The following is a 26,552-nucleotide window of genomic DNA, read 5'->3' as shown; positions in this document are numbered from 1 at the left end:
TATTTCCCTTACCTGAAATAAGCAAACAGAAAATAACAAACCAGTAACCACTTTGTCTGTTCTCCAGCCACCACACTTAAAACTCACTTAAAATCACTACCAGTATCTCAAAGCAATCAGCTGTGCACAGACCCTCCTCGACTATGCCACTGTGATGGGTTGGATCACAGAAACCCCCTGGGGGTTGTCAACTGAAGTGCAAAGACTACTTCTGCTCCTGCTTTCCTGTCCTGTCAGCTTAGGACTTCAGTGCCCTGCCTGGTTTGAGCAGACCCGTTAGCCTGCTGCAAACCCAGACTTAGGTCTGAACCATGTCCCCTAACAGCTGTCTGCTTAACGCAAAGCAACTTAAGGAAGTGTTCCTATCCTTGACACTCAGATGCCCAACTCCCAATGGGGTCCAAACCCTAAATGAATCAGTTTTACCCTGTATAAAGCTTATACAAGGTAAACTCATAAATTGTACGCCCTCTATAACACTGACAGAGAGATATCCACAGCTGCTCTCCCCATCCCCCGGCAGGTATTAATACATACTCTGGTTTAATTAATAAGTAAAAAGTGATTTTATTAAATACAGAAAGTAGGATTTAAGTGGTTCCAAGTAGTAACAGACAGAACAAAGTGAATTACCAAGCAAAATAAAATAGAACACGCAAGTCTATGTCTAATCAAACTGAATAAAGATAAAACCTCACCAGTTCCAGTAAGCTTTCTTTTACATACTAGTCTCCTTCTAGTCGGGGTCCAGCAATCACTCACACCCACTGTAGTTCATAGAATCATAGAATATCAGGGTTGGAAGGGACCCCAGAAGGTCATCTAGTCCAACCCCCTGCTCGAAGCAGGACCAATTCCCAGTTAAATCATCCCAGCCAGGGCTTTGTAAGCCTGACCTTAAAAACCTCTAAGGAAGGAGATTCTACCACCTCCCTAGGTAACGCATTCCAGTGTTTCACCACCCTCTTAGTGAAAAAGTTTTTCCTAATATCCAATCTAAACCTCCCCCACTGCAACTTGAGACCATTACTCCTCGTTCTGTCATCTGCTACCATTGAGATCAGTCTAGAGCCATCCTCTTTGGAACCCCCTTTCAGGTAGTTGAAAGCAGCTATCAAATCCCCCCTCATTCTTCTCTTCTGCAGGCTAAACAATCCCAGCTCCCTCAGCCTCTCCTCATAAGTCATGTGTTCCAGCCCCCTAATAATTTTTGTTGCCCTTCGCTGGACTCTCTCCAATTTTTCCACATCCTTCTTGTAGTGTGGGGCCCAAAACTGGACACAGTACTCCAGATGAGGCCTCACCAATGTCGAATAGAGGGGAACGATCACGTCCCTCAATCTGCTCGCTATGCCCCTACTTATACATCCCAAAATGCCATTGGCCTTCTTGGCAACAAGGGCACACTGCTGACTCATATCCAGCTTCTCGTCCACTGTAACCCCTAGGTCCTTTTCCGCAGAACTGCTGCCTAGCCATTCGGTCCCTAGTCTGTAGCTGTGCATTGGGTTCTTCCGTCCTAAGTGCAGGACCCTGCACTTATCCTTATTGAACCTCATCAGATTTCTTTTGGCCCAATCCTCCAATTTGTCTAGGTCCTTCTGTATCCTATCCCTCCCCTCCAGCGTATCTACCACTCCTCCCAGTTTAGTATCATCCGCAAATTTGCTGAGAGTGCAATCCACACCATCCTCCAGATCATTAATGAAGATATTGAACAAAACCGGCCGCAGGACCGACCCTTGGGGCACTCCACTTGATACCGGCTGCCAACTAGACATGGAGCCATTGATCACTACCCGTTGAGCCTGACAATCTAGCCAGCTTTCTACCCACCTTATAGTGCATTCATCCAGCCCATACTTCCTTAACTTGCTGACAAGAATACTGTGGGAGACCGTGTCAAAAGCTTTGCTAAAGTCAAGAAACAATACACCCACTGCTTTCCCTTCATCCACAGAACCAGTAATCTCATCATAAAAGGCAATTAGATTAGTCAGGCATGACCTTCCCTTGGTGAATCCATGCTGGCTGTTCCTGATCACTTTCCTCTCATGCAAGTGCTTCAGGATTGATTCTTTGAGGACCTGTTCCATGATTTTTCCAGGGACTGAGGTGAGGCTGACTGGCCTGTAGTTCCCAGGATCCTCCTTCTTCCCTTTTTTAAGGTTCCCTTTTTTAGTTACTGTCCTTTGTTCCAGTTTCTTTCAGGTATCCTTGGGGGTGGAGAGGCTCTCTCTTTAGCTATCTGAAGAAAAAATGGAGGGGTCTCCCATGGGCTTAAATAGACTTTCTCTTGTGGGTGGAGACCCCCTCCTCTCTCCTATGCAAAGTTCAGCTCCAAGATGGAGTTTTGGAGTCACATGGGCAAGTCACATGTCTATGCATGACTCAGAACTACAGATAGCAGCCATGGTTCACATGCTACCTTGAACGTCCTCAAGTAGACTTCTTATATGGATTGAAGCGTTCGAAGATCCATTGTTCCTGAAGTGCTTCTTGATTGGACACTTAACTTAGCAAATTTCTTTCTAAAGAAGCTGACCAAATGCCTTACAAAGCTTACTTAGAAATCAAGCAAGTATACAGCCAATATTCTTAACTTCAAGTACAAAAATGATACATGCAGACAAATAGGAGAAATGTATTCAGTAGATCATAACCTTTACAGAGATATGTTACATGACATATGTAGCATAAAAAAACATATTTCAGTTATGTCATATATGCATTCATAAGCATATTTCCATAAAGCCTTATGGGGGGACACAGTCACAATATTTATTTCATTCCCTTGTAAACCAGGTTTGTTTGTTGCTTTTTTAACCATTATAGGCTTCTTTCACAATTGTGGCACTCTGGGCTTCGAATAGAATGTTCTTAAACAGTTACACATTATCATTCTCACTTTTCTTTTAAAATTCTTTCTCACAGTTGACTTGGCTCATATTTGTTCTCAGCTTTGTGAAATTGGCCCTTTTAAAGCACAAAGTGTATATATTACTGGTTTGTGCTTTATTCTGTTTGAACATAAATGTGTTCAAGCCATTATCATCTGTACCTAAGCTACCACTAATTTTTAGTTCTGTGGTTTCTTTATCTGTTAAGAGGAAGTCAAATACAGGAGAATTCCATGTTGGATGCCACACTTTTTGAGTTCATAGAATCATAGACTATCAGGGTTGGAAGGGACCTCAGGAGGTCATCTAGTCCAACCCCCTGCTCAAAGCAGGACCAATCCCCCCAGTTTTTGCCCCAGATCCCTAAATGGCCCCCTCAAGGATTGAACTCACAACCCTGGGTTTAGCAGGCCAATGCTCAAACCACTGAGCTATCCCTCCCCCCCTAAGTTAATAAACTGCCATCTATAATATTCAGAAATTCCAAGGACATTTTAATACTAGCAGCATGAGATCTGCAGCACGTCACTTGGATTGAAGTCCCACAGCCCTTTTTCCTATACATGATAGATGTATACTTAAGGAGCAGGTCACCCTGTTCTCTGGTGTGATTTGGTGTTCTGTACCAGACACCAGCAGGTGCCTCATTTTGTGCTGTATCTATTAGGACACTGACCATAAGCATTCAAGATCATTTTCCTCTGAGTTGTCAGTGACTTGGAAACAGATAATGTTGTTTTTGACAGAGTGTCACTCCTCCTCTCCTTTTACCAGTTGATGTTTCCCATATAGGTTATAACCAGTGATTTTAACATTCCAATCATGGAAATCTGCCCACGAGGTTTCAGTAATACCAACGAGGTCAAAATCCAATTCCTGTTGATATGGTGGCTCATCACTGTTCTGCCACCTTCTCTGTCTTTTTCTTATTTTCTGCCCCGGTGCTTCTCCCTCCTCTAAACTTACTGGAACACTTATAGTAAAACATTAGTAATGTTAACTGGAATTGAAATACTAAGGCATAAAATTGGTCCATTTTACTATCATCTGAGAGGGCCCAACCCTGCAAGTGCAGAACAACCTCGATCCTCACTGACTTCAGAGGCAGGTTGCACACTCAGAACCTTTCAGAATCTGGCCTCTAAGAGCCCTCTTATTTTCTCCTTTCCCCCATTACCAATGCTTTGAACACAATTCAGGAAACAATCCCTGACAGGTTTCAGAGTAACAGCCATGTTAGTCTGTATTCGCAAAAAGAAAAGGAGTACTTGTGGCACCTTAGAGACTAACCAATTTATTTGAGCATAAGCTTTCGTGAGCTACAGCTCACTTCAATCCCTGACAGTGATCCAGCAGGAAGCACCAGCTCAGTTTACATCGGCTCAGCAGTGTAAAACCACCTCAGCTTCCCATCTTCAGGTTCTTTCCTGCCCTTGCACAAAATGCACCAAGTAGTAACATTTTGTAGTTTCCTATTTGTTAGAGATCTGACATCTTGCTGCTTATAACTGTGGACACAATGATTAAATAGTGGGTGAAAATGACCCTTAATTGCTGTAGTGTAGTTGCATGTGACAGCTAGTTTACTGAGCCTCCATATGAGCTAAGTCATGCATAATGCAGGAGAATACTTCCTTTTCTGAATATCAAATGAAATCTCAAATGTAAACAGTGGGGGGAAAATCCTGTAGTTCTCAGGGGGCTAAGGACTTCATTTCAGCAAGACCAGTTGAAGCTCTTGTAACCAGCATAATTAAAGAGGAAATATGCTAATAGCATCCAATTTGACAAGAAAAACAAGGTTTCTTCAAATCAAAGCTAAATCCTTTTAAAATTTAACTCCATCTAGAATTGTGCAGAGTTAATGCATTAGGAATGACACAGCTATAAACGGGTGTCACTGCATCAAGGGTTAGATTTTGCAATAAAGTAGAATACAGTTGTCCTAGAGATAATCTGGAAAAAACATAATTGCACATTGACTACTAAATGTAACAATGCCTCACCAATTGCAACATTTCAATGCTATCCGGCTTTGTTGTGGGTGCTTATATATGGTTCTTGCACTTATTCTGTCTGCTCCAGTTGCAGGCTCTGATAAACTATTCTCTATCTACTGCTACAAATATTGTCACAGTGACTCATTAACACCGTATGTTTGTAATGCTTATCATGTGAACTGAAAGAGAATTTCATAGAATAGGTGACTCTCCTACACATTATTACTACTGCTCATGTCTATGCTTCTACTCCAAATAGTTAAGTGTTCCACCTATGCCCATGGTCTTCTGTTCTATATTCAAAGTTAGACCAGTTTAAATAAAGCTGTAATTTGAAAATGATTTCAATAAACTGGTGCAAAACATAGTGTGGACACTCGACTTAAACCAGATTTATATTGATTTACCTTAAATCGATTCCTTATCAAATTAAGATAAAGCAATATAAACCAGGTCTAAATTGGATTAAGAATATCCACATTGTGTTTTGTACCAAGTAAATTAAGTGGGTAAAAAAAAAATCACAATTTTCATTAAACCAGTGCAACACTGACTATAGACAAGGGGCCTCATATTTGTTAATTACTATGTGCCTCTCTAATGTGGGATGGGATTTCTGGATACGTCTTTATAAAAGAATACAAGGCAGATCTTCTGCTGGTGTAAATTGTCCATCAACTTTCATGGAACAATGATAATAATTTACAATAGCTAAGGATCTGCCCCGATATAACTTGCATTAGAGGGGAAGGGGTAAAGCTGGATATAAGAGACAAGGTCTGAGGTGTACTCCAGGGCAGATTTGTGGCAGGTCTTGAGACGGGGAAACAAATTTTGTTATAAGAGAATAACGGACAACAAAATGATCATAGGAATCCAGAAAAGTAGGTTCCAAAATGCAAAACTGCCTGTGTTCCTCTTCAATACACAAACCACAGATCTGAGGTTTACACTAATAACTTATGACCTGCATGTAGCAAATCTCCTTTAAGAATCTTTTATTCTTTCCTATCAATCATACTCTAATTTCTTATATTAAGGAGATAGTGTAACTTATTATTTTACAGGAAAATGAAAGAAGATCGCTCATCTTATTTATGTTTTATATAAAAAAACTGCATTTCCCAAGATTTTGTATTAAAACAATTTGTCAGCTATATTTTATATATATTTTGTGTGTGTGTGTGAGAGAGAAAATGTACACACACACACATATATATATATAAATAAAAAAAACCTGTTTTCTTCCCCCTTCCCAGAATGTACTGACTGAAATCATGCCACAAACATACTGCACAAAAGAAAACACATCAGCCTAGCATCAATATTGCCACAGGACTAACGGAAGTCGCTCATTCTCCCATAAGGAGAAGGGTCAGAACAACAGCATGTACAATGCACAATGACCTTCAACTGTCAAAAACCTTCTTCAGAAGCATTTCATTTATGCAAAATAAAATAACTGCAATACTCACCACTGAAAAACAGGTCATTCTTATTTAGATACCAAACTACAGAGTTAGGTGCCTAACTTTAGACTTCTCTGTTTGAATATTTGGGCCTAAACTGGCAAAGACAGTTGTGTAAACAGTGCACAACACTGTAGAAAACTTGTTTGCCTAAAAAAGTTTGGGACACTTTGGATCTTACAATCCTTTGTCAGTTATATCTCTGGCTACAAAACAGTATTGAGTTTAAACTGTAAAGTGAAACATCAAATATTTTTATGATTATGGATCATTTCAATCCAGAAATAGATCAAACAAACTTCTTTTTCTTTTGGGTGGGCAGGCCATGCCTCTCCCCACTCTCTGTGCCCAACAGCTCACCGTTTCTTTTCTGCTTAACTGCATGGCAGACTTCCAGATGAGAAGCTGGATGTGAATCAGCAGCAATGGCATTTGGAATCATGGCACCAAAAATGTTGGAGGCTGAAGTCCCCAGAAACCCTGGTGCAGCTGTGCTCCTTGCTATTACAAGGCAGCTCAATTGCAGTCATGTGCTTTGATTTCTTTTTGGCCCACTGTGTCCGCTCTTTTGAAAAGATAATTGCTTCTATTCTCAACTTGCATCAGAGCACAATTCTATTTTATTCTTTTCTGTCCAGGTTTTTGTGGCACACTCTTCACTGTATAATATCTAAGCACACTAGTAATTTTATTTACAATATAGTTTAGTAAGTGCTCTGTTCCCTAAAAGGAAATACAAACAGTGTGCCAGATCCTCTGCTGCATCTGAGGAGTTCTCAGCTTTGTGCTTCCTTATTCCTGTGTGCTCTGAGCCAGGTTGGTTCCCTGGGATGTGCTAAGTTACACCAGTTGCCAAGACATTATGGCAACTGGCACTTGCCAGGGCATAAGGACAATTCCTGCAAGCCAGCTAAACCAGCTTTAGGGCAGTTATTCAGCAGCCGAGTGGGGCAAAGCTCCCCTAATGCAGCCCAAGAACGTACAAAGTTCATAACAACTAAGTTTATATCCAAAATCTTTGTGGGATGATTGTATATCCTTAAGTATTTATTAGTGGCAAATACAATGTGGCATTGCCTATGATATTTGCGATGTAGATCTTTTCTACAGCTCATAAGTGTTTTACTGTTATTTATTTAGACATGAAGAACACTATTTTACATGGTCTCTGTCCTTAGGCACTTATAATCTAAAGAGGCAAAACACATATGAAAGACAAGGAAAAGCTTTATTTACAGTATTTAATCAAGATTTAAAAAGAATCACCCATTATTCAGTGTGTCCAGATATCATTTGGAGTAATATGTTTATCCTGTATAAAGTATCTTAAAAGGGATACTTAAGCAGTCTAAGTACAAAGTTAAGTTTTTACTGGGGGGGGGGATATCAATAATGAATCTAGTTATTAAAACACTGAAACATGGAAATGGAAACATTGCCCTTGAGCTTTTTCAACCCAAACACAACACTGTGCTAAAAATATGACACATAAATGATTATAAATAAGCCCATCTAGTTTCATTGTCCATGCTGAGTGAAATGCAAAAAATAAACATAATAAATGGCAAAAATAAATGATTTTTATAATTCTTTCATTTTTAATGAGTGTTTGCAGTAATTTAGACAAGCGATATTATGCTATATATGCAAATGTATTACTTGAATCTTATCAGTGCTCCTTCAACCTTCAAATCATTTAAATACCATTAAAAATATAACTCACATAAAACAAATTAAGAATTTTTTCACTTTCTGTTAGCACAGTTCAGAATGTCAGAAAAATCTGTGGCCTAGAAAATGAAACATCAAAACACCATATTTTATATTTCACTGAGTATTACTGTCTAAACTTACAGGATGTAGGTGATTATTCCCAAAGACCACATGTCCACCTCTGGGCCATAGGCACATCCACGTAGAATCTCTGGAGCTGCAGATGATAAAAACATTGTCACTAAAACAAAAGTTTAATGCAGAAATAAATACTACTAATAAAGGTCAGGAATTTCATACACGTCTGACTTCTTAACTCAGAATGTAATTGCAATGTGTCCTCTTCAAGTACTGTAGAACAAATAGGGCCTCACTCTGAAAGTCTTTACTTAGGTAAAACTCCCAGGAGCTTGAGTTTTACTGACTACATGACATTTGTATTTTTTTAATAGTTCCAGTAATTCTGAAGTCAAGTTGTCGCTAAAATTAAAGCTATAATTGAAGGCTATAATGTCGCTATAATTGAAACCCACTCTCCATTACAAGTCCTTTTTCTGACCCCATCTATGTCTCTCCCTGCCCAAATCTATTTGTTTTAGATTTTCTCATGTTCAGCCTCTCATGGGAGGAATAGGGTGCTGTTCGCTAAAGACTGACACTCTTGGGCGTGGAAAGCTGCAAGAAGGATCACTCCAGAGTCAAGAACTTGAAAAAGCCCTATCCTATTGCCCAACTCAAGGAGTTCAACCCTGGGAACAGACAGCAAGAGCATTCCAGTCAATTGCAATTGCCACAGTAGGGCACAAGGGAGAGGCAGTACCTGAGGAGACTCACAATTCTGAAATGGCAAAGAGGAGCCATTATTCACCAGAGGGGCTCAACCCATGGATGATGCTGAAGAACAGCCAAGAGTATGATGTGTGCTTCATGTAAGATATGCACTTGCTGCCTATGCTTGATATGAGATACATACTCCTGCTGTTATGCACACACCTGCATGCACGCTATATACGCCATGACGTGCCTCCTTGAAAATACCCCTCTGTTCCCCACAACTTTCAAAGGTTTTGTATTTTCCCCACTCCCTGACAAGTTTCTGACCAGCCCTGTCAGCTGTTGTACTCCCCTGAACACCATTATCAGAAGCCTCTGACTCTGCCAGCTGCCAACCAGCCATATCTTCCTGAGGCAAAGTAGCCTAATATCAGCAGGGGGAGCCAAATAAAACAAATAAAAGGAAGAAGCTCTTCTTCACTCAGTGCACAGTCAACCTGTGAAACTCCTTGCCTGAGGAGGTTGTGAAGGCTAGGACTATAACAGGGTTTAAAAGAGAACTGGATAAATTCATGGAGGTTAAGTCCATTAATGGCTATTAGCCAGGATGGGTGAGGAATGGTGTCCCTAGCCTCTCTTTGTCAGAGGATGGAGATGGATGACAGGAGAGAGATCACTTGATCGTTACCTGTTAGGTTCACTCCCTCTGGGGCACCCGGCATTGGCCACTGTCGGTAGACAGGATACTGGGCTGGATGGACCTTTGGCCATTCTTATGTTCTTATGTTATTCTTACATTTTAATTGATATAGTTTTGCAAATATGGAGGCTGAATCACTGAGACATCTTGAATAGCAAAACGCTCATGGCACTTACTTTGGGCTAAGAGAGGAGGAGGAAGAGAAGAACAAACATACAAACACATATCTTATATAACTTATATCAGAACCAAATGCCAGATCCACACTAAACCCATCTCTATGTGGGATTACTTAGGAAAGTAAAGGAGAGTCAGCTAAAGGTATGAGGTCAACACACAAATTAAAGCATGTTAAACCCCTGTGTGGCTGCTCTTATTCAGGAATAATGTGGCTTTGGTTCTCTGTAATTAATCCTTCTCTGAATCCTCCAAAAACTGTACTTTTGCCAGGGTAATTTGTTTTGTTTTGTTTAGTGGGGCTGGAATCAGGTATAATGGCAAAAGCCTAGTTTTGCTGGTATTAGCTGCATCACAAGGAATGCTTTGCTGTTTCCGTATACCACTTTCACATTACCACTTTAGCACCCTGGTGTAGACCTGACCTAACTTGTCTTGTCCCAGCCCCACAAAGATGCACTATTTTTCCTCCTCTCTCTTGGGCTCTATGGAACTTCAGGAAATTCAGTACTAGGAGTTTCAATAACATTTACCCAACTCTTCTGACTTCATTGTGACTATCAGGGATTATTCTTACTTTCTCTCCAAAAAGCTATTATGGCTGGGGTGGGGTTGGGATGAGCTCCCAACACCTATAAAATGTTTATAAAAGGCCAATGTCTAGGATGGCCTCTGACAGCCAAACTCCCCATCACTTGTCTTCATGTGGCGCAGATGTTTTCATTAAAAGTGCGGTGTATGAAAGTCAGGCACCTGGTGTCTTTAAAATAACCAGACAGTTCAAGACAGCCTACCTAGGAGAATGAAATCTTTGATCTCAAGCCCCCATCCATGGGTTAAATGAAGCCCAGCATTGGGCAGTGGTGACACCAGCACTGCCTTTTGACGATCCACCAGGTTTATGGCAACAAGGTGGGAAGAGAGTGGAAGCTTGTACTTAGTCTAATTAGGGAAAGTTCTTCTCACTGTGGTGTGTGTCAAGGATGGCAACTGATACACTAGAGGCTGGTTATAAGGAAGAGTGAGGCTGGCCTGTTTGCCTCCTGCCAGGGACTACTGCTACTGATCTTTCTGCCCTCTGCCAAAGGTTCACCCACTTCAAGCCTGGCAGCCCTGGGCCAGTAGGATTTCTGGCAGCCAGTGTCTGAACTGCCCTCTAGAGGGTCAGAGGATCAGAGGTCAGAGTGAAGAATCAGACTAAAAGCAGTGACTTGCACAGCCAAAGACACCCCATATTTCAAAAGTGGCAACACTCTGTATATCCAGTCTGACATATAAAGGTATGGAAGTCACTGATGTGATGGTAAGGAGAGGTTTCAATGTGATGGATGGGGAATGCAGTGAAGGGGTTGGCCTTAGGTTGTAAACACGCCTATGTAGGTGATGAAAGGGGGCATAACAAAGTGTGGGTGGCAGGGAGAGGAGAGCTGAGGAAGATGGTGTGCGCAGTTATTAGAGTAAGTGACAGACCATTGGCTGTTAAAAATTAAAAGTGTGTCATGTTTCTGATATCAGTGAAGGCATCTCAGCCCAGACGTGATGAAGAGGAGAAGGAGACTTCCTATCAAGATCTGCAGGTGCTAGTAGACACAGCAGCCCCGAAGGAGCTGCTGGTTGTGTTGGGTGATCTGAATGCACACACAGGCAGAAACAAAAGAGGGTATGAAATGTGTTTAGGAAAATGCAGCCTAGGCACTATGAATGATGAAGGGAAAACATTACTGTATTGCCAAACAACTTGATTCCAAAAGAGGGTGTGTCAGCTGGTTATGTACATCAGTGGTGGAAACAAAAGCCATATGATGTTGGAGAGGAAATCTCAATGGAGTCGAGTTATGGGCTGCAAATCAATACCTACTGAGATGGTAGCACTGAAACACAAACCTCCCGTGGCAATGATTGTGGTAGAGTACTGGACAAGGAGGAACTAAGCTCAAAAGAAAGAGGATTTAAATACAGAAAGTTAAGAGAAGTGCAGCAGAGAAGTTTGTGCAAAAAGTACAGGATATGTGTCCAGAAACGGATTTGCCATCAGCTGACAAAGAGCAGAACCACCTCAAAAGAATGTTCATTGTGGAAGTGAAAGAGGTTTGTGGACAATGTAGATGGGGAAAACCAATAGCAAGAGAGAAGTAGCAGTGGACTGACAAAGTGCAAGCAGTGATCCAAAACAAAAACAAACATACAAAAAATAGAGCATCAAGAAAAAGAAATGAATCCATTGCTGGAAATAAAAACAAATACAAAGAAGCTGCCAAGTGGGAAGTGAAAAAGGTCAAATAAAGTGCCCTAGATGATCTGTATGCTGAGTTTGTAAATGACTCACAGGTGGCTGGCAAAGAGACATACTGCACTGCTAAAATGAGATGCAAAGGTGGGGAGGATGGTATTGCACATCATTTGTAAATGATGATCAGGGAGACTGCTAGTAACATCTGCACAAGGAAAGGAGAGGCAGAAACAATACTTTGGGAGTCTCTTAAATGAGGCAAATCCCTTTAGGATGGAGTTGCCAATACGTGATCCAAATGTGGTGCCTGAGGAGGAGGTGAGAAATGCAGTCCAGGAAATGAAGAACAGTAAGGCAGCAGGACCTGATGAAAGTCCCACATGAGTGAAGTCCCACCTAGTGAAAGTCCCACGTGATAGAGGCATTACATGGATGAGTAGAGTGGTTACAGCCATATGGCAAGACAAGAGAATTCCCAAGGACTGGTGCAAGTCTATCCTGATCCCAATACATAAGAAGACAAGCATCCGTGAACATGGAAACTATTGAGGAATAAAGCTCTTGTTGCACAGGATGAAGATATTGGAACGTATCCTGGATGCTAGGATTAGGAGATTGGTGGAACCCCTCCTCGAACAAGACAAGTGTGACTCTAAGAAAGGATGAAGAACCACGGATACCATGTTTATAATTCAACCAGGGATAAAGAAGTGGCTACTGTACCAACAGGAGAGCTTCTGGGCCTTTACAGACCTAGAAAAGGCATATGATAAAGTGGACAGAAGGAAGTTCACACCAGTGATGAGGAAATATGGAGCGGCTGAGGATTTAATAACTATGGTGAATGCCCTATATATAGATTACCTAAAACAATGATCCAAAAATATTTTGGAACAAGTCCCTTTGAAGTGAATGTTGGACTGCAGCAGAAGTCAGCTCTAAGTCCGCTGCTGTTTACACAGAGAAAAAGATTTCAAAATGAAAGTATTAGGGTGGAAGTCAAAGTCCAATCTGTGGCTGACAAAATCCAGGAAGCACAATGTCATTGGTTCAGACACATGCAGAGGATGAATGAAGGGGACTTGATGATCATAGCACGGCAGGAGGTGATGGTAAGAAAGACTCCAAAGAAAGCTATCAAAGTGATGGACAAATTGCATCAAAGAATACGGTAAGCAGGTGGACCTTAGTGCTGCTTTGGACAGACAAAGATGGAGGATGCTTGCACGACAACCCAACCCTAATTGATGGGATAAGGGAAAAAAGAAAGGTTACTGGTCTGAAGCTTTGCTAGTCTGTTGGAGCAATTGTGGTATACAGTACAGATCATGGGACCAGCAATACAGTGCTTGAGGTCTAATTCTGGGTCTGCAACCAATTCCCTCTGTAGCCTTGTGTACATTACCTAACCTTTCTCTCTTCCTTGGTGTTTGTCCTCTAGGAACAGAACTGAGACCACTGGCTCATTTCACATAGTGCACCAAAAAGATGGCCATCACTACATACCAGGGAAAGTAAAATGGGGATAACATTTCCTTTTTCCCACAGGAGTGTTGTGAGGGGAGTTAGGGGTTTGTACAGCACTCTGAAGATGTAAAGTGCCATGTAAATTCCAAATTCTACTGAACTGCTGTTGTCAGAAATTCACTTTGCAGAAACAATTAGCTGGGGATTCTAAATGGGTTGAAACAATGGGGAGTCCTTGTGGCACCTTAGAGACTAACAAATTTATTTGGGCATAAGCTTTCGTGGGCTAAAACCCACTTCTTGTTAGTCTCTAAGGTGCCACAAGGATTCCTTGTTGGTTTTGCTGATACAGACTATGGCTACCACTCTGAAATGGGTTGAGAAACTCCTTCCAGCTCCTGTTGACTCAGAGTTTTATATATGTTTAACGTTCCTTCCACAATGAAAAATACAAAGAATTAGGTTTGAATCTGTGTGATGCTAAGGGCCCTCAATACCTCAGAGAGGCAATAAGCACACCAAGGATTGGACCCTTAATGACACACATAACTGCCACCCAGTCTCCTCTTCTCAATCACTGCCACACAAACCTTCTGCTGTCTCCTTCCCTCTGCACATATATGCAGTATAAACAGCGGAATCGTCACCACTTTGGAGGCTGCATTATGTGTTTGCTTCCTCTTCTTCACACAATCTTTTATAGTTACAAAAATGTAGGCATAAAAATGGCTTCTGACACTAAGCAATAACTACAGCTTTATGACATTTGCTGTTTACTAGCAATGATAGAAATTAGCATGGAGATTAATAATCAATACTCAAAATACAATTTTATGAGACTAAAGACACTAGGAATAGGTTTAATTCCAAGGGATGTTTAGTTCCTTTGTTTGCCTGATAAAGATACTGCACAAACAAATGTATGTATGACTTGCATCCTATCATCATTTACGTTACAAGCTAATAGAGTAATCTTGTTGCCTTCATCAATGTCTTCCCATTTCCTTTCGTTTCTATAGTAACAAACATCAGAAAGCATGGTCTGCAATACTGTAACTATTTGCTCTTTCTCTCCCTTTTCTTCTTTATGTTTATTCTCTCCAATCCACATTTACATTTTCATTAGCTAGTGACACTACTTCACAGGTATACAGATTTAACACTAAAAATAACCACTTCAAAGAGTTTGGATACATACAGAAGTTAACAGACAGGTTTACTCAGTGCTTCTTGTCTGATTGGGGCACAAAGACTTTGTCTATACAGCGTTTTGGAGTGAGCGGGGAGCAAGCTTCCCACCCTGGGTCAACAGACTTTCGCTGCTAGCGCTCTATAAATAGCTGTGTAGACAGAGATTTGAGGTTGCAGCTCAGGCTGGAGTTTTCGCTTTGAAGCCCCCCCCTCCCCGAGCTGCAACTTCAAAGTGCTGTCTAAACAGTTATTTTTAGAGTGCTAGTGTGAGGACCAGCAGCTCGAGGCTGAGAGGCTCACTCCTGTTTGTTCCAAAATGCTGTGTAGACACACTCAAAACTGCCGTTAAGTTCAACTGAATACAGCCTATAGACCAAATCCTGCTCTGGAGTCATAGAGTTTAAAGCCAGAAGAGCCCATCAGATCATCTAGTCTGAACTGTATATCACATACCACCACCGCCACCCAGCATCCACACACTAAAAACCTTTCCTGGTGATGGTCTGGAAGTCATCAATAGGCACAAAAGAGTTACACGTGGCCAGGGAGATAAAAGGCAATAAGAAGAGGTTCTTTAGGAGCAAGAGAAAGATGAAGGAAACTGTAGGTCCTCTTCATAGTGGGGAAGATGAGCTAATAACTGAAGGAATCAAGAAGGCTGAGGTGTTTAATGACTATTTTGCTTCAGTCTTCACTAAAATGGTTAATGGTGACAAGATACTCAACACAATTAATATCAACAATGGGGAAGGAATGAAAGCCAAAATAGGGAAAGAACAGGTTAAAAATATTTAGATAAATTAGATATATTCAAGTCAGGAGGGCCTGATGATATTCAACCTAGGAGACTTACGGAACTAGCTGAAGCAACCTCTGAACCATTAGTGATATCTTTGAGAGCTCACGGGGCTCCCAGAAGACTGGGGAAGGGAAAACATCACACCTATCTTTAGGGAAACAAAGAGGACCCAGGAATTATAGACCTGTCAATCTAACTTCAATTCCTGGAAAGATACTGGAACAAATTATTAAACAATCAATTTGTAAGCAACTAGAGAATAATAGGATTATAAGAAGTAGCGAGCATGGACTTGTCAAGGACAAATCATGGCAAATCAACCTAACTTCCTTTTTTGACAGGGTTACTGGCCTAGTGGGTGGGGGGAAGTAACAGACATGATATATATCTTGGTTTCATTAAGGCTTTTGACACAGTCCCACATGACATTCTCATAAGCAAACTAGGGAAATGTGGTCTAGATGAAAATATAAGGTGGATGTACAACTAGTTGAAAGACCGTACTCAAAGAGTAGTTATCAATGGTTTACTGTCAAACTGGGAGGGTGTTATCTACTGGACTTTCACAGAGGTCTTTCCTGGGTCTGGCACTATTCAATATTTTCATTAATAACCTCGATAAGGGAGTGGAGGGTATGCTTATAAAATTTGCACATGACACCAAGCTGGAAGGGTCTGCAAGCACTTTGGTGGTCATGATCAGAATTCAAAACAACTCTGATAAATTGGAGAATTGGTCTGAAATCAGCAAGGTGAAATCCAATAAAAACAAATGCACAATTCTTCACTTAGGAAGGAAAAATCAAATGCACAACTACAAAATGGGGCATAACTGGCTAGGCGATAGTACTGTTGAAAAGGATTTGGGGGTAATGGTGGATCAGAGATTGAATATGAGTCAAGGATGTGATGCAATTATGAAAAAGGACAACATTCTGGGTTGTAGTAACAAATATGTTGTATGTAAGATATCCTGCTTTGCTCAGCACTAGTGAGGCCTCCGCTGGAGTACTGTGTCCAGTTCTGGGCGCCACACTTTAGGAAAGATGTGGACAAATGGGAGAGAGTCCAGAGAAGAGCAACAAAAATGATAAAAGGCTTGGAAAACCTGACCTCTGAGGAAAGAATAAAAAAAAAAGTGGACATGTGTAGTCTTGAGAAAAGAAGACTGAGGGGGAGACCTGATAACAGTCTTCAAATATGTTAAGGGCCGTTATAAAAAGGATGGTGATTGACTGTTTTCCATGTCAACTGAAAAGTAGGACAAGAAGTAATCGGCTTAATCCGAAGAAAGGGAGATTTAGGTTAGAAGGTGGGAAAAGCTTTCTAACTCTAAGGACAGTTTAGCTTTGGAGTAGACTTGCAAGGGAGGTTATGGAATCCCCATCATTGGATGTTTTTAAGAACAGGTTGGACAAACACCTGTCAGGGATGGTCTAGGTTTACTGAGTCCTGCCTCAGTGCAGGGAGCTGGACTTGATGACTTCTTGAGGTCCTTTCCAGCCCTACATTTCTATGAGTCTATGATTACTATTATTTATTATTTGTATTGCAATAGTGTCTGGGCCCCAGTCTGGACTTGAGACTTTAGGGCCTCATCCTGCAAGGTTCTTAGCACCCTCTACTGACTTCAGTGGGAGTTAAAGATTCTCAGCACCTTACAGGATTGGGACCTCAGTGAGGCTCCAGTGTGGTAGCTAGATGTCGGCAGCAGGCGTAGTGGCATCTCTCCCGCCTGGAAGCTGGGGACAGGCATGATCCGCTGTGTTATTGGCAGTATCTTTACCTACTGCAGGGGAGAGCAGACACACATTGGTAACTCTGTTCTCCTGCAGGGAAGGGGGAATGCATCTACTGTGGCATTTCTAATTCCCAACCCTCCAGGAGGGATAGTGGGGGTCAGCAGGGACATTTCTATTTCCTTTCTTCCTTGCCCTCCGCAAGGAGGAACAGGAAGCAGCATTTCTTTGACACCCATCAATTCCTCTCCTCCGTCCCCTAAATACAAGAAGTCACAGGGCTCAAGAAAAAGATCCTAAAACTCTGACTCCAACAATAAATTGAGTATTCTAACAGCAGGGTCTGGAACAGTTCAGTTCTTTATGCAGCAATGACCATCTTTGTGGTGCCCTCTATGAAATAAGCCAATGGTCTCAGTTGTGTTCCTAGCGGGCAAGTGCTGGCATCACAGTTTACCAGCTGTTATTGGATGTTCCCAGTGCATCTTGTCTTCCAAGTGCTCGGTAGCTCTTTTCTCTTAACATTCGTCCCAGGAGTTAGCTAGGGCATGATGGTAAGACTTACTGGATGCTAACTGCTATGATTGCCTTTTTAAATTTTTTCCAAGATTGGTAACACATTTGCTTTTTCTTTAATTGAAGAGTTTTGCTCCCATATACTGGTGCAAGGATGGCTTTGTATTTTGTCCTTTCTGCCTGTACACTGTGAGTTATCTATGTTTGGGATGCAAACCAGTTAAAAATGTATGGTTACACTTTTCTATTACATATTAAGCATACAGAAATTACAGTCAGCTGTGTTCATTTTGTGGCTGACTTATTTTCTCCCCAAAGCACTGGGCATACTACATTCAGCACTTAATTATTCATGGACTATTAGCATTACAGTTTCCTGATTCAGATCAGGACCTCTTCTCCTACTCGGCAGCTTGGCAACCTATTTTTGTCTGAGTATGATTCTCTGTGACTTTCTGTTTAATTTTCAGCATCCATGCTTTTTCTTTATATTCGAGTTAGTTGTGCCTTCTGTTATTAAAAGCCTCAGGCTTGTGGTGTATGATGTGTTATGATTTATTTCCTTTTACTGAAATGCTGTGAAATCTAATACGAAAACCCACTACATACAATTTAAAAATGTAACATTACATTAAAAGCAGGTGTTGCCAGCAGTAATATATTATTTTCACATTATCGTTTGTATTATTGCAATGTCATTTTATAATTATGATTGACTATTTAAACAGTTTAATTAAACTCTACTTGCAAATGGTGTATTCAGTTTGGGCCTATTGCTGCAAAACTGAAGTCAATAGTAGCTTTGCCATTGACTTCCATGGATTCAAGATCAACCATTTGAAGAAAGGGCTTCTTCCATGCCAGAATCCATCTTTCCTCTGAATTCAGTAATTAGAGCTAAATTTTCAGACAATAGAGGCTGACTTCAGCAAAGGTAAAAATATGGGTGCATCTGTATTTGTACATGCAAATAAGTGATTATACATGCAAATAACTGCTCGCATATGCAATTACTTGATTTGTATGCAAAAATATGGGGTAAACATTTTTCCATAGCCAAGTCAACTTTCACTTTTGGAAAATGTAAACTTTAGTGAAGAAAAAGGAAACATACCAGAACAATATAGCTAACACATGACTCATTTTATAAACTGCATGCTTAGTGCCCATGATTAATACAAGGTAAAACAGTGTCATTAAGACTCTTAAGAGAACTTTGGTCAAGGCCTGTCCAATATCATAACATAAAAACAACATAAATATTGAATAACCTAAACTGAATAACTACTGAAGCAATAAAAGTTGTAGCTGCTATGTATTATACTTCATGGGTTACAGTCAGAAGCCAAATGTTGCATCCAAAGTTACATATACAATCGTGCACCTAATTTGTTCATGCGGTTATTATGACTGCACATGCATATTAGGCATTTATGAAAATAAATGGCCAGCTAGATGTTATTGTGCAGGCAAGCCCCCAGTTTGCATACATAAATGCAGTACCTTTGTATCGAAATCATGGATACAACTACCTGAAAAAAATTGTGTCTTGCATGCCTCCCAGCCTTTAGAGCTGGGCAGCTGGAGAGCAGTGGCTGCTGGCCAGGAGCCCAGCTCTGAAGGCAGAGTAGCCGCCCCAGCAGCAGCCCAGAAGTAAGGATGGCATGGTATGGTATTGCCACCCTTACTTCTGCTCTGCTACCTGCAGAGCTGGGCCCTCAGTCAGCAGTGAACACTCTCTGGCCGCTCAGCTCTGAAGACAGCAGCGCAGAAAAAAGGATGGCATGGTATGGTATTGCAACCCTTGCTTTTGCACTGCTGCTGGCTAGAGGTGCTGCCTTCAGAGCTGGGTGCCTGGCCAACAGCCACCACTCTCCGGCCACCCAGCTCTGAAGGCAGCACAGAAGTAAGGGTGGCAATACTGCAGCCCCCCTAAAATAACCTTGTGACCCCCCTGCAACTCCCTTTTGGATCAGAATCCCCAATTTGAGAAATGCTGGTCTCCTCTGTGAAATCTGGATAAAAGCACACGAAAGACCAGATTTCACAAAGGGAGGGCAGATTTCACGGTCCGTGATGCAATTTTTTATTGCTGTGAATTTGGTAGGGCCCTATGTATAAGTGGAATATTATTGTATAATGTATTAATTTGTATTCCACATCAGAGTACTTTCATGTAAATTATGAAATTATATTAGAAAATGCACTGGAATATTGGTTCATGTGGCTTGGAACTATAGAGTATGTATGTTTTTGAAAAATTAACACTGATGCCAGCTTCTGAATTCTAGTTTTTGATTTAAGCTGTTCAGGGGCTTTGTCAATATTAAGAAACTTGCATTTGCCAAACACAGAAACTGGAAAATGTAAATAGTCTCTGAATCAAAGTCTAAGTCCAATATATAATAAGTAATAAAGGAACATACCACAGTACCCTGGAGTTCCACAAACTGTCTTCATGGTCACTTGATCTTCCACAATCTTGGAAAGCCCAAAATCAGCTGTCAAGATTTGTAGAAACATAAAATAAAAGTTTTATTGTCTGCTTGTAACTGTGTAAAGTGAGCATAGATTCAACAGGGAGAAGTACTTCACTTTTCTTTTTGAAAACACTACATTTAAGAAAAATCACTGTCATTTTAAGGAACAAATTAAAAGAAAAATTACTTCAAAAGAATTGCATGGAAACAAAATTATACAGAAGCAAAATTTGTGTTGATGGATTAAATCCTCTTGCTCTAAGCTCACCAAAATATTTTTAAAGTACAACTTGTGCTAGCTTCCCTAAAGACAATGGAACATACAGTAGTCAGCAAGGAAGAGTCAGATGCAGAGTCAATCATGTACTCAGAACTTCTGATCGGAGCATGAAATACAAAATACTATGAATACAAAATAAATAAATACAACAGAGAAGATGTTTAAAAACTGAAGAAGGTATATTTTATAAAATAGAGCACTATCCAAGTCACACAAATGAGAGTCATTCTTGTCAGTTGCCAGCTTGTGCAGATCAAGGAGTGACTGGTTCACATTCTTTTCCAGGTGCAAGGCACACTCCATTCCTGTCAACCTATTCTCCCAATCATCACGATCTGGTTTCTTGACGTCCTGCAAAAAGATGTGACCACCCCTCTAGTTCTGTAGAGTATTGTAGAGTATTTTCAAGAAAATAGGGCCTTCGTTCTGATGATGTACTTAGTCCACTGGTTCCTTTGGAAGATAAATTATTTTCCAAATGGATGATTTTGTACTGTTAGAGAAATGTGTGTCTTTCAGTTCTGAAACACATCACCCAGCTACTGGCAGGTCAGAAATTCTAATTACCCAATTTGCCTGTAAAACAGAAGGACAGTAACTTTTTTCTGAGATCACTCCAAAAACACTGTTCCTGGTAGTGCTCTTTCTAGGAGTGACCCTGGATACATTGGGTTGAAGAGCTACCACTTTGGACTTTGACTTTTTCAGATCTTATCAACTAAGTGGGAAGTGGTGTGAGGTTTGATCCTACAAGGAACTGAACCTTTGAGCTACAATCCAGAAAAGCATTGAAGCAAGTGCTTAACTTTAAGCATGTGAGTTATCCCATTGTTTTAAATAGAACTACTGGTGTACTCAAAGTTACACCTCTGCTTAAGTGACTTGCTAGATCAGAGCCAGAGCCCTGAGCACCTTGGATCAAGCCTTTGGGTAGTATTTCAATAGCAGATTTCCAAGGAAAACCTAGGCTTTGCCAGAAGGGGGTGTCATCAACTCTGCATGTGGCACCCTTCCCTCTGAATAAATACTGAGCAGCCAGGAGCAGCACGTTGTCATAGGTGGCACTTGCATGTCCCATCTTTCAAATGAGATTAGAACTGAAGACCTAACCAATTGTATTTCTTTTCCTATGAATGATCTTAGTATCTTTGTCATCATCCAAACTGGAATTTGAACATCTGCCTTAAAAACTCCAGAATATAGTTTGTTGGTTTGCTTTTGTTTAACATGAATTTAAGTGTGAGTACTCTGAGCTGAGAACAAGAAGATAACAGTTGATATTGTGTTTTGAAAATGCAGATTTAGTATAGACTCATAAAATATCAGGGTTGGAAGGGACCTCTGGAGGTCATCTAGTCCAACCCCCTGCTCAAAGCAGGACCAATCCCCAACCAAATCATTCCAGCCAGGGCTTTGTCAAGCCTGACCTTAAAAACTTCTAAGGAAGGAGATTCCACCACCTCCCTAGGTAACGCATTCCAGTGTTTCACCACCCTCCTAGTGAAAAAGTTTTTCCTAAAATCCAGCCTAAACCTCCCCCACTGCAACTTGAGACCATTATTCCTCGTTCTGTCATCTGCTACTACTGAGAATAGTCTAGATCCATCCTCTTTGGAACCCCCTTTCAGATAGCTGAAAGCAGCTATTAAATCCCCCTTCATTCTTCTCTTCCTCAGACTAAACAATCCCAGTTCCCTCAGCCTCTCCTCATCAGTCATGTGTTCCAGTCCCCTAATCATTTTTGTTGACCTCTGCTGGACTCTTTCCAATTTTTCCACATCCTTCTTGTAGTGTGGGGCCCAAAACTGGACACAGTACTCCAGATGAGGCCTCACCAATGTCGAATAGAGGGGAACGGTCACGTCCCTCAATCTGCTGGCAATGCCCCTACTTATACAACCCAAAATGCCATTGGCTTTCTTGGCAACAAGGGCACACTATTGACTCATATCCAGCTTCTCGTCTACTGTAATCCCTAGGTCCTTTTCTGCAGAACTGCTGCCTAGCCATTTGGTCCCTAGTCTGTAGTGGTGCATGGGATTCTTCCGTCCTAAGTGCAGGACTCTGCACTTGTCCTTGTCGAACCTCATCAGATTTCTTTTGGCCCAATCCTCTAATTTGTCTAGGTCCCTCTGTATCCTATCCCTACCCTCCAGCATATCTACCTCTCCTCCCAGTTTAGTGTCATCTGCAAACTTGCTGAGGGTGCAATCCACACCATCCTCCAGATCATTAATGAAGATATTGAACAAAACCGGCCCCAGGACCTTAGGGGCACTCCAGTTGATACCGGCTGCCAACTAGACATGGAACCATTGATCACTACCTGTTGAGCCCGACAATCTAACCAGCTTTCTATCCACCTTATAGTCCATTCATCCAGCCCATACCTCTTTAACTTGCTGGCAAGAATACTGTGGGAGACAGTGTCAAAAGCTTTGCTAAAATCAAGGAACAACACGTCCACTGCTTTCCCTTCATCCACAGAGCCCGTTATCTCATCATAGAAGGCAATTAGATTAGTCAGGCATGACTTGCCCTTGGTGAATCCATGCTGACTGTTCCTGATCACTTTCCTCTCCTCTAAGTGCTTCAGAATTGATTCCTTGAGGACATGCTCCATGATTTTTCCAGGGACTGAGGTGAGGCTGACTGGCCTGTAGTTCCCAGGATCCTCCTTCTTCCGTTTTTAAAAGATGGACACTACATTAGCCTTTTTCCAGCCGTCCGGGACCTCCCCCGATCGCCATGAGTTTTCAAAGATAATGGCCAATGGCTCTGCAATCACATCTGCCAACTCCTTTAGCACTCTCGGAATCAGCGCATCCGGCCCCATGGACTTGTGCTCGTCCAGCTTTTCTAAATCGTCCCGAACCACTTCTTTCTCCACAGAGGGCTGGTCACCTCCTCCCCATGCTGTGCTGCCCAGTGCAGTAGTCTGGGAGCTGACCTTGTTCGTGAAGACAGAGGCAAAAAAAGCATTGAGTACATTAGCTTTTTCCACACCGTCTGTCACTAGGTTGCCTCCCTCATTCAGTAAGAGGCCCACACTTTCCTTGACTTTCTTCTTGTTGCTAACATACCTGAAAAAACCCTTCTTGTTACTCTTAACATCTCTTGCTAGCTGAAACTCCAGGTGTGATTTGGCCTTCCTGATTTCACTCCTGCATGGCCGAGCAATATTTTTATACTCTTCCCTGGTCATTTGTCCAATCGTCCACTTCTTGTAATCTTCTTTTTTGTTTCTAAGATCAGCAAGGATTTCACCGTTAATCCAAGGTGGTTGCCTGCCATATTTACTATTCTTTCTACACATCTGGATGGTTTGTCCCTGCAACCTCAATAAGGATTCTTTAAAATACAGCCAGCTCTCCTGGACTCCTTTCCCCCTCATGTTATTCTCCCAGGGGATCCTGCCCATCAGTTCCCTGAGGTTGCCAAAGTCTGCTTTTCTGAAGTCCAGGATCCATATTCTGCTGCTCTCCTTTCTTCCCTGTGTCAGGATCCTGAACTCAACCATCTCATGGTCCCTGCCTCCCAGGTTCCCATCCACTTTTGCTTCCCCTACTATTTCTTCCTGGTTTGTGAGCAGCAGGTCAAGAAGAGCTCTGCCCCTAGTTGGTTCCTCCAGCACTTGCACCAGGAAATTGTCCCCTACACTTTCCAAAAACTTGATTGTCTGTGCACCGCTGTATTACTCTCCCAGCAGATATCAGGGTGATTGAAGTCTGCCATGAGAACCAGGGCCTGCGATCTAGTAACTTCCGTTAGTTGCCGGAAGAAAGCCTCGTCCACCTCATTCCCCTGGTCCGGTGGTCTAGTAGATATCGTGGGCTGTACAAGAGCAGTGGCCAATTAGCCACTTGGCCAATGGGGCCCATGCTCAGGGGCCCCGGCCAATTGGGGCCTCCCAGAAAAATGGGCATCCCCATTCCCCTGGCACACTTGCTAGGGGGCGGGGTAGGGGCGCAGGGGCTTGCCCCATTCCTTTTGCCAGCCTGGTGCTTCTGCTGGGGAGTGGGGGAAGCCCCAGTGCCCTAATCCCCCTCCCTGGCAGGAGCACTGGGCAGGCAAGGTGGGGCAAACGCCTCCGCCCCAACCCCGCTCCCTGGCAGGAGCGCCATGGGAGACTGCAGGTGAAAAGGGTGAGGAGGAGCCCCCACTTGCTCTGACCCAGGGTCCCACAGAACCCTAATCTGCCTCTTCCTGCCTGGGACTCTGAGAACATATTTGGTTTTCTAGCCCATGCGGAAGCCTATGTCACTGCATCTTCACTTTTGGGAAGAGATGTCTCCTTATAAAAGAGAGGGCTCAGAAATCCTTTTTCTTTTCTTTACAATATATACAAGTCAGATCTCTTTCAGTTATCACATCAGCAATGCCACAGCCTACATGGCTCATCAATTAGCATTCTGCTACTTTCTCCTTTATCATAGTATGCCACTGGCCTGCCATAAACTGGCACACAAACTGTAGATTCCCAACATAGAAGTGGTGAATATTCATATCTCAGAGGCTTAGGGTCTGACTTTCAAAGGTGCTGAGCACCCAGAGCTCCTACTGACTCCAGCTGCAGTTGCAAGTGCTCGGCGCTGCTGAAAATCAGGCCCTCAGTGAATGCCCTCTACGCCCTGGTTTGTGACAAACTCTGCCAATTCAGGTCAGCTTGTAGCTTATCTGGTTTCTTCCCACCCTTTTTCATACTGCCACCTATGCCTGGAATAACTTCTCTAATCTGTGCCATACAACCTATCTCTCCTCCTTCAAGTTCCTCAAAACTCACTCCTTTTGGCTTGCTTTCATCGCTTACCTCCACCTTTGCACTCTCATTCATATTTGTCCCAAAATTGTAATATATTGTCTAACAAAAAAGGAACTAACAAGTGGTGTATGTAGCTAGAGTCTGATCTCATAATCTTTCCCTGCTGTGATCTTCACCCTCCCAAATCCCATTCTTCCTGTGTTTGTCATCTCTTGAGGTATTTCGCCTAATTTAGGCTGTAAACTCCTCAGGGCAGGGATCTGTCTTTTATTTATTTTTGAAGGACAGTGCACAGCTGTGCTGCTGTATAAAGAATGGACCTGTTCATCTGGATATCATTGCTAAAATAGAATACAATAATGGGGAGAAGAGAGGAGACACATGTGAAACACACAAAATAATACCAGTACAAGGGAAGGACGGGACATGTATAGGGAGTGCTGCTCACCTATTTTTAATGGTGCATCTGGCGCTGGTGTTGCATACAGGAGATTCTCTGGCTTCAGATCACGGTGAACAATCCCATTTGCATGCAGGTACTAGAAGGGAAAAATCGAAGTGTCTAAGTCATAGTACGAAAGAAGCTTTTTCCTAATCCTCTATAGTTACAGTCTACTGACTAATATTTCATGACAAGAGACAACCCAATTAACCAGATTTGAAAAAATTGTTTACAAAACTTCTCAGCATGAGACACTTGAATACAGTTTGTCATCTGAACAAGAAACTGAAAACTAAAACAGAGAGAGCATCAGCTCTCATGGTTGAGAAGGAAAACCATCCCTGAGGGGCTTATTGACCATTTAAAATACAATGGTAACATCTCTAGGGGTTAATGTTAAGATAATAGATGCTGAGATATTGAAATCTGAAGCATCAGAAAAGCATTAGGCAGCTTTGTACGTTAAATCATTCTAAGAGGTCAGAACTTGGTCACCCAACTACTGAACCACACATAAACTTTGATGAGAACAAGCATAGTGGAGAACTTAGCATGTGCAGTGCTTTAAAAATAAAATCTTTACTTTCTACAGCAGACGGATGGATTATAATACTCCACAGGCCTGAAGCCTTGGTTTCACATGCTCATGGCTTTCTCAAAAGCTGTCATGGTTTTGGGTTGAAAATGTCAAGGCTTCATCTTATCCCATTTTTCTGAGTGGAAAATTTGGGCAAAATCAGTTCAGCTCTTTTTTAGTTGTCCGAGTGTGGAATCATAGATCTCTTGTTACAAGTTAGTAACAAATTTTATTTCTATTGATGAAAAAAAAAAAAGCCTCTGTCTTCTTCAGCACAAAGACACTGGGCAGCCAGATTCACACCTTTAGGAAGGAGGCCACTAGCTTCCTCTCTTC

The 26,552-nt window shown here is 41.9% G+C and overlaps 1 protein-coding gene across 2 annotated transcripts in view; it reads right to left on the bottom strand.

The window, feature by feature from the left end:
- The window catches only part of CAMK4 (calcium/calmodulin dependent protein kinase IV), a 290,902-nt gene that overhangs the window by 20,930 nt on the left and 243,420 nt on the right, over positions 1-26,552 (bottom strand). For both annotated transcript variants that reach the window (XM_084628870.1, XM_084628871.1), the window contains exons 6-8: positions 25,646-25,736; positions 20,102-20,176; positions 8,224-8,299 (exon numbers count right to left, since the gene is read on the bottom strand). In XM_084628870.1, the coding sequence (XP_084484996.1) occupies positions 8,224-8,299; positions 20,102-20,176; positions 25,646-25,736 (242 nt within the window). The remainder of the gene's footprint in view (positions 1-8,223; positions 8,300-20,101; positions 20,177-25,645; positions 25,737-26,552) is intronic.

This window comes from Lepidochelys olivacea (assembly GCF_965140295.1).
Source record: "Lepidochelys olivacea isolate rLepOli2 genome assembly, chromosome: 5".
Lineage (NCBI taxonomy): Eukaryota > Metazoa > Chordata > Testudines > Cheloniidae > Lepidochelys > Lepidochelys olivacea.
The sequence above is the reverse complement of the archived record's forward strand: the minus strand, read 5'-3'. Positions and strand labels throughout refer to the sequence as shown.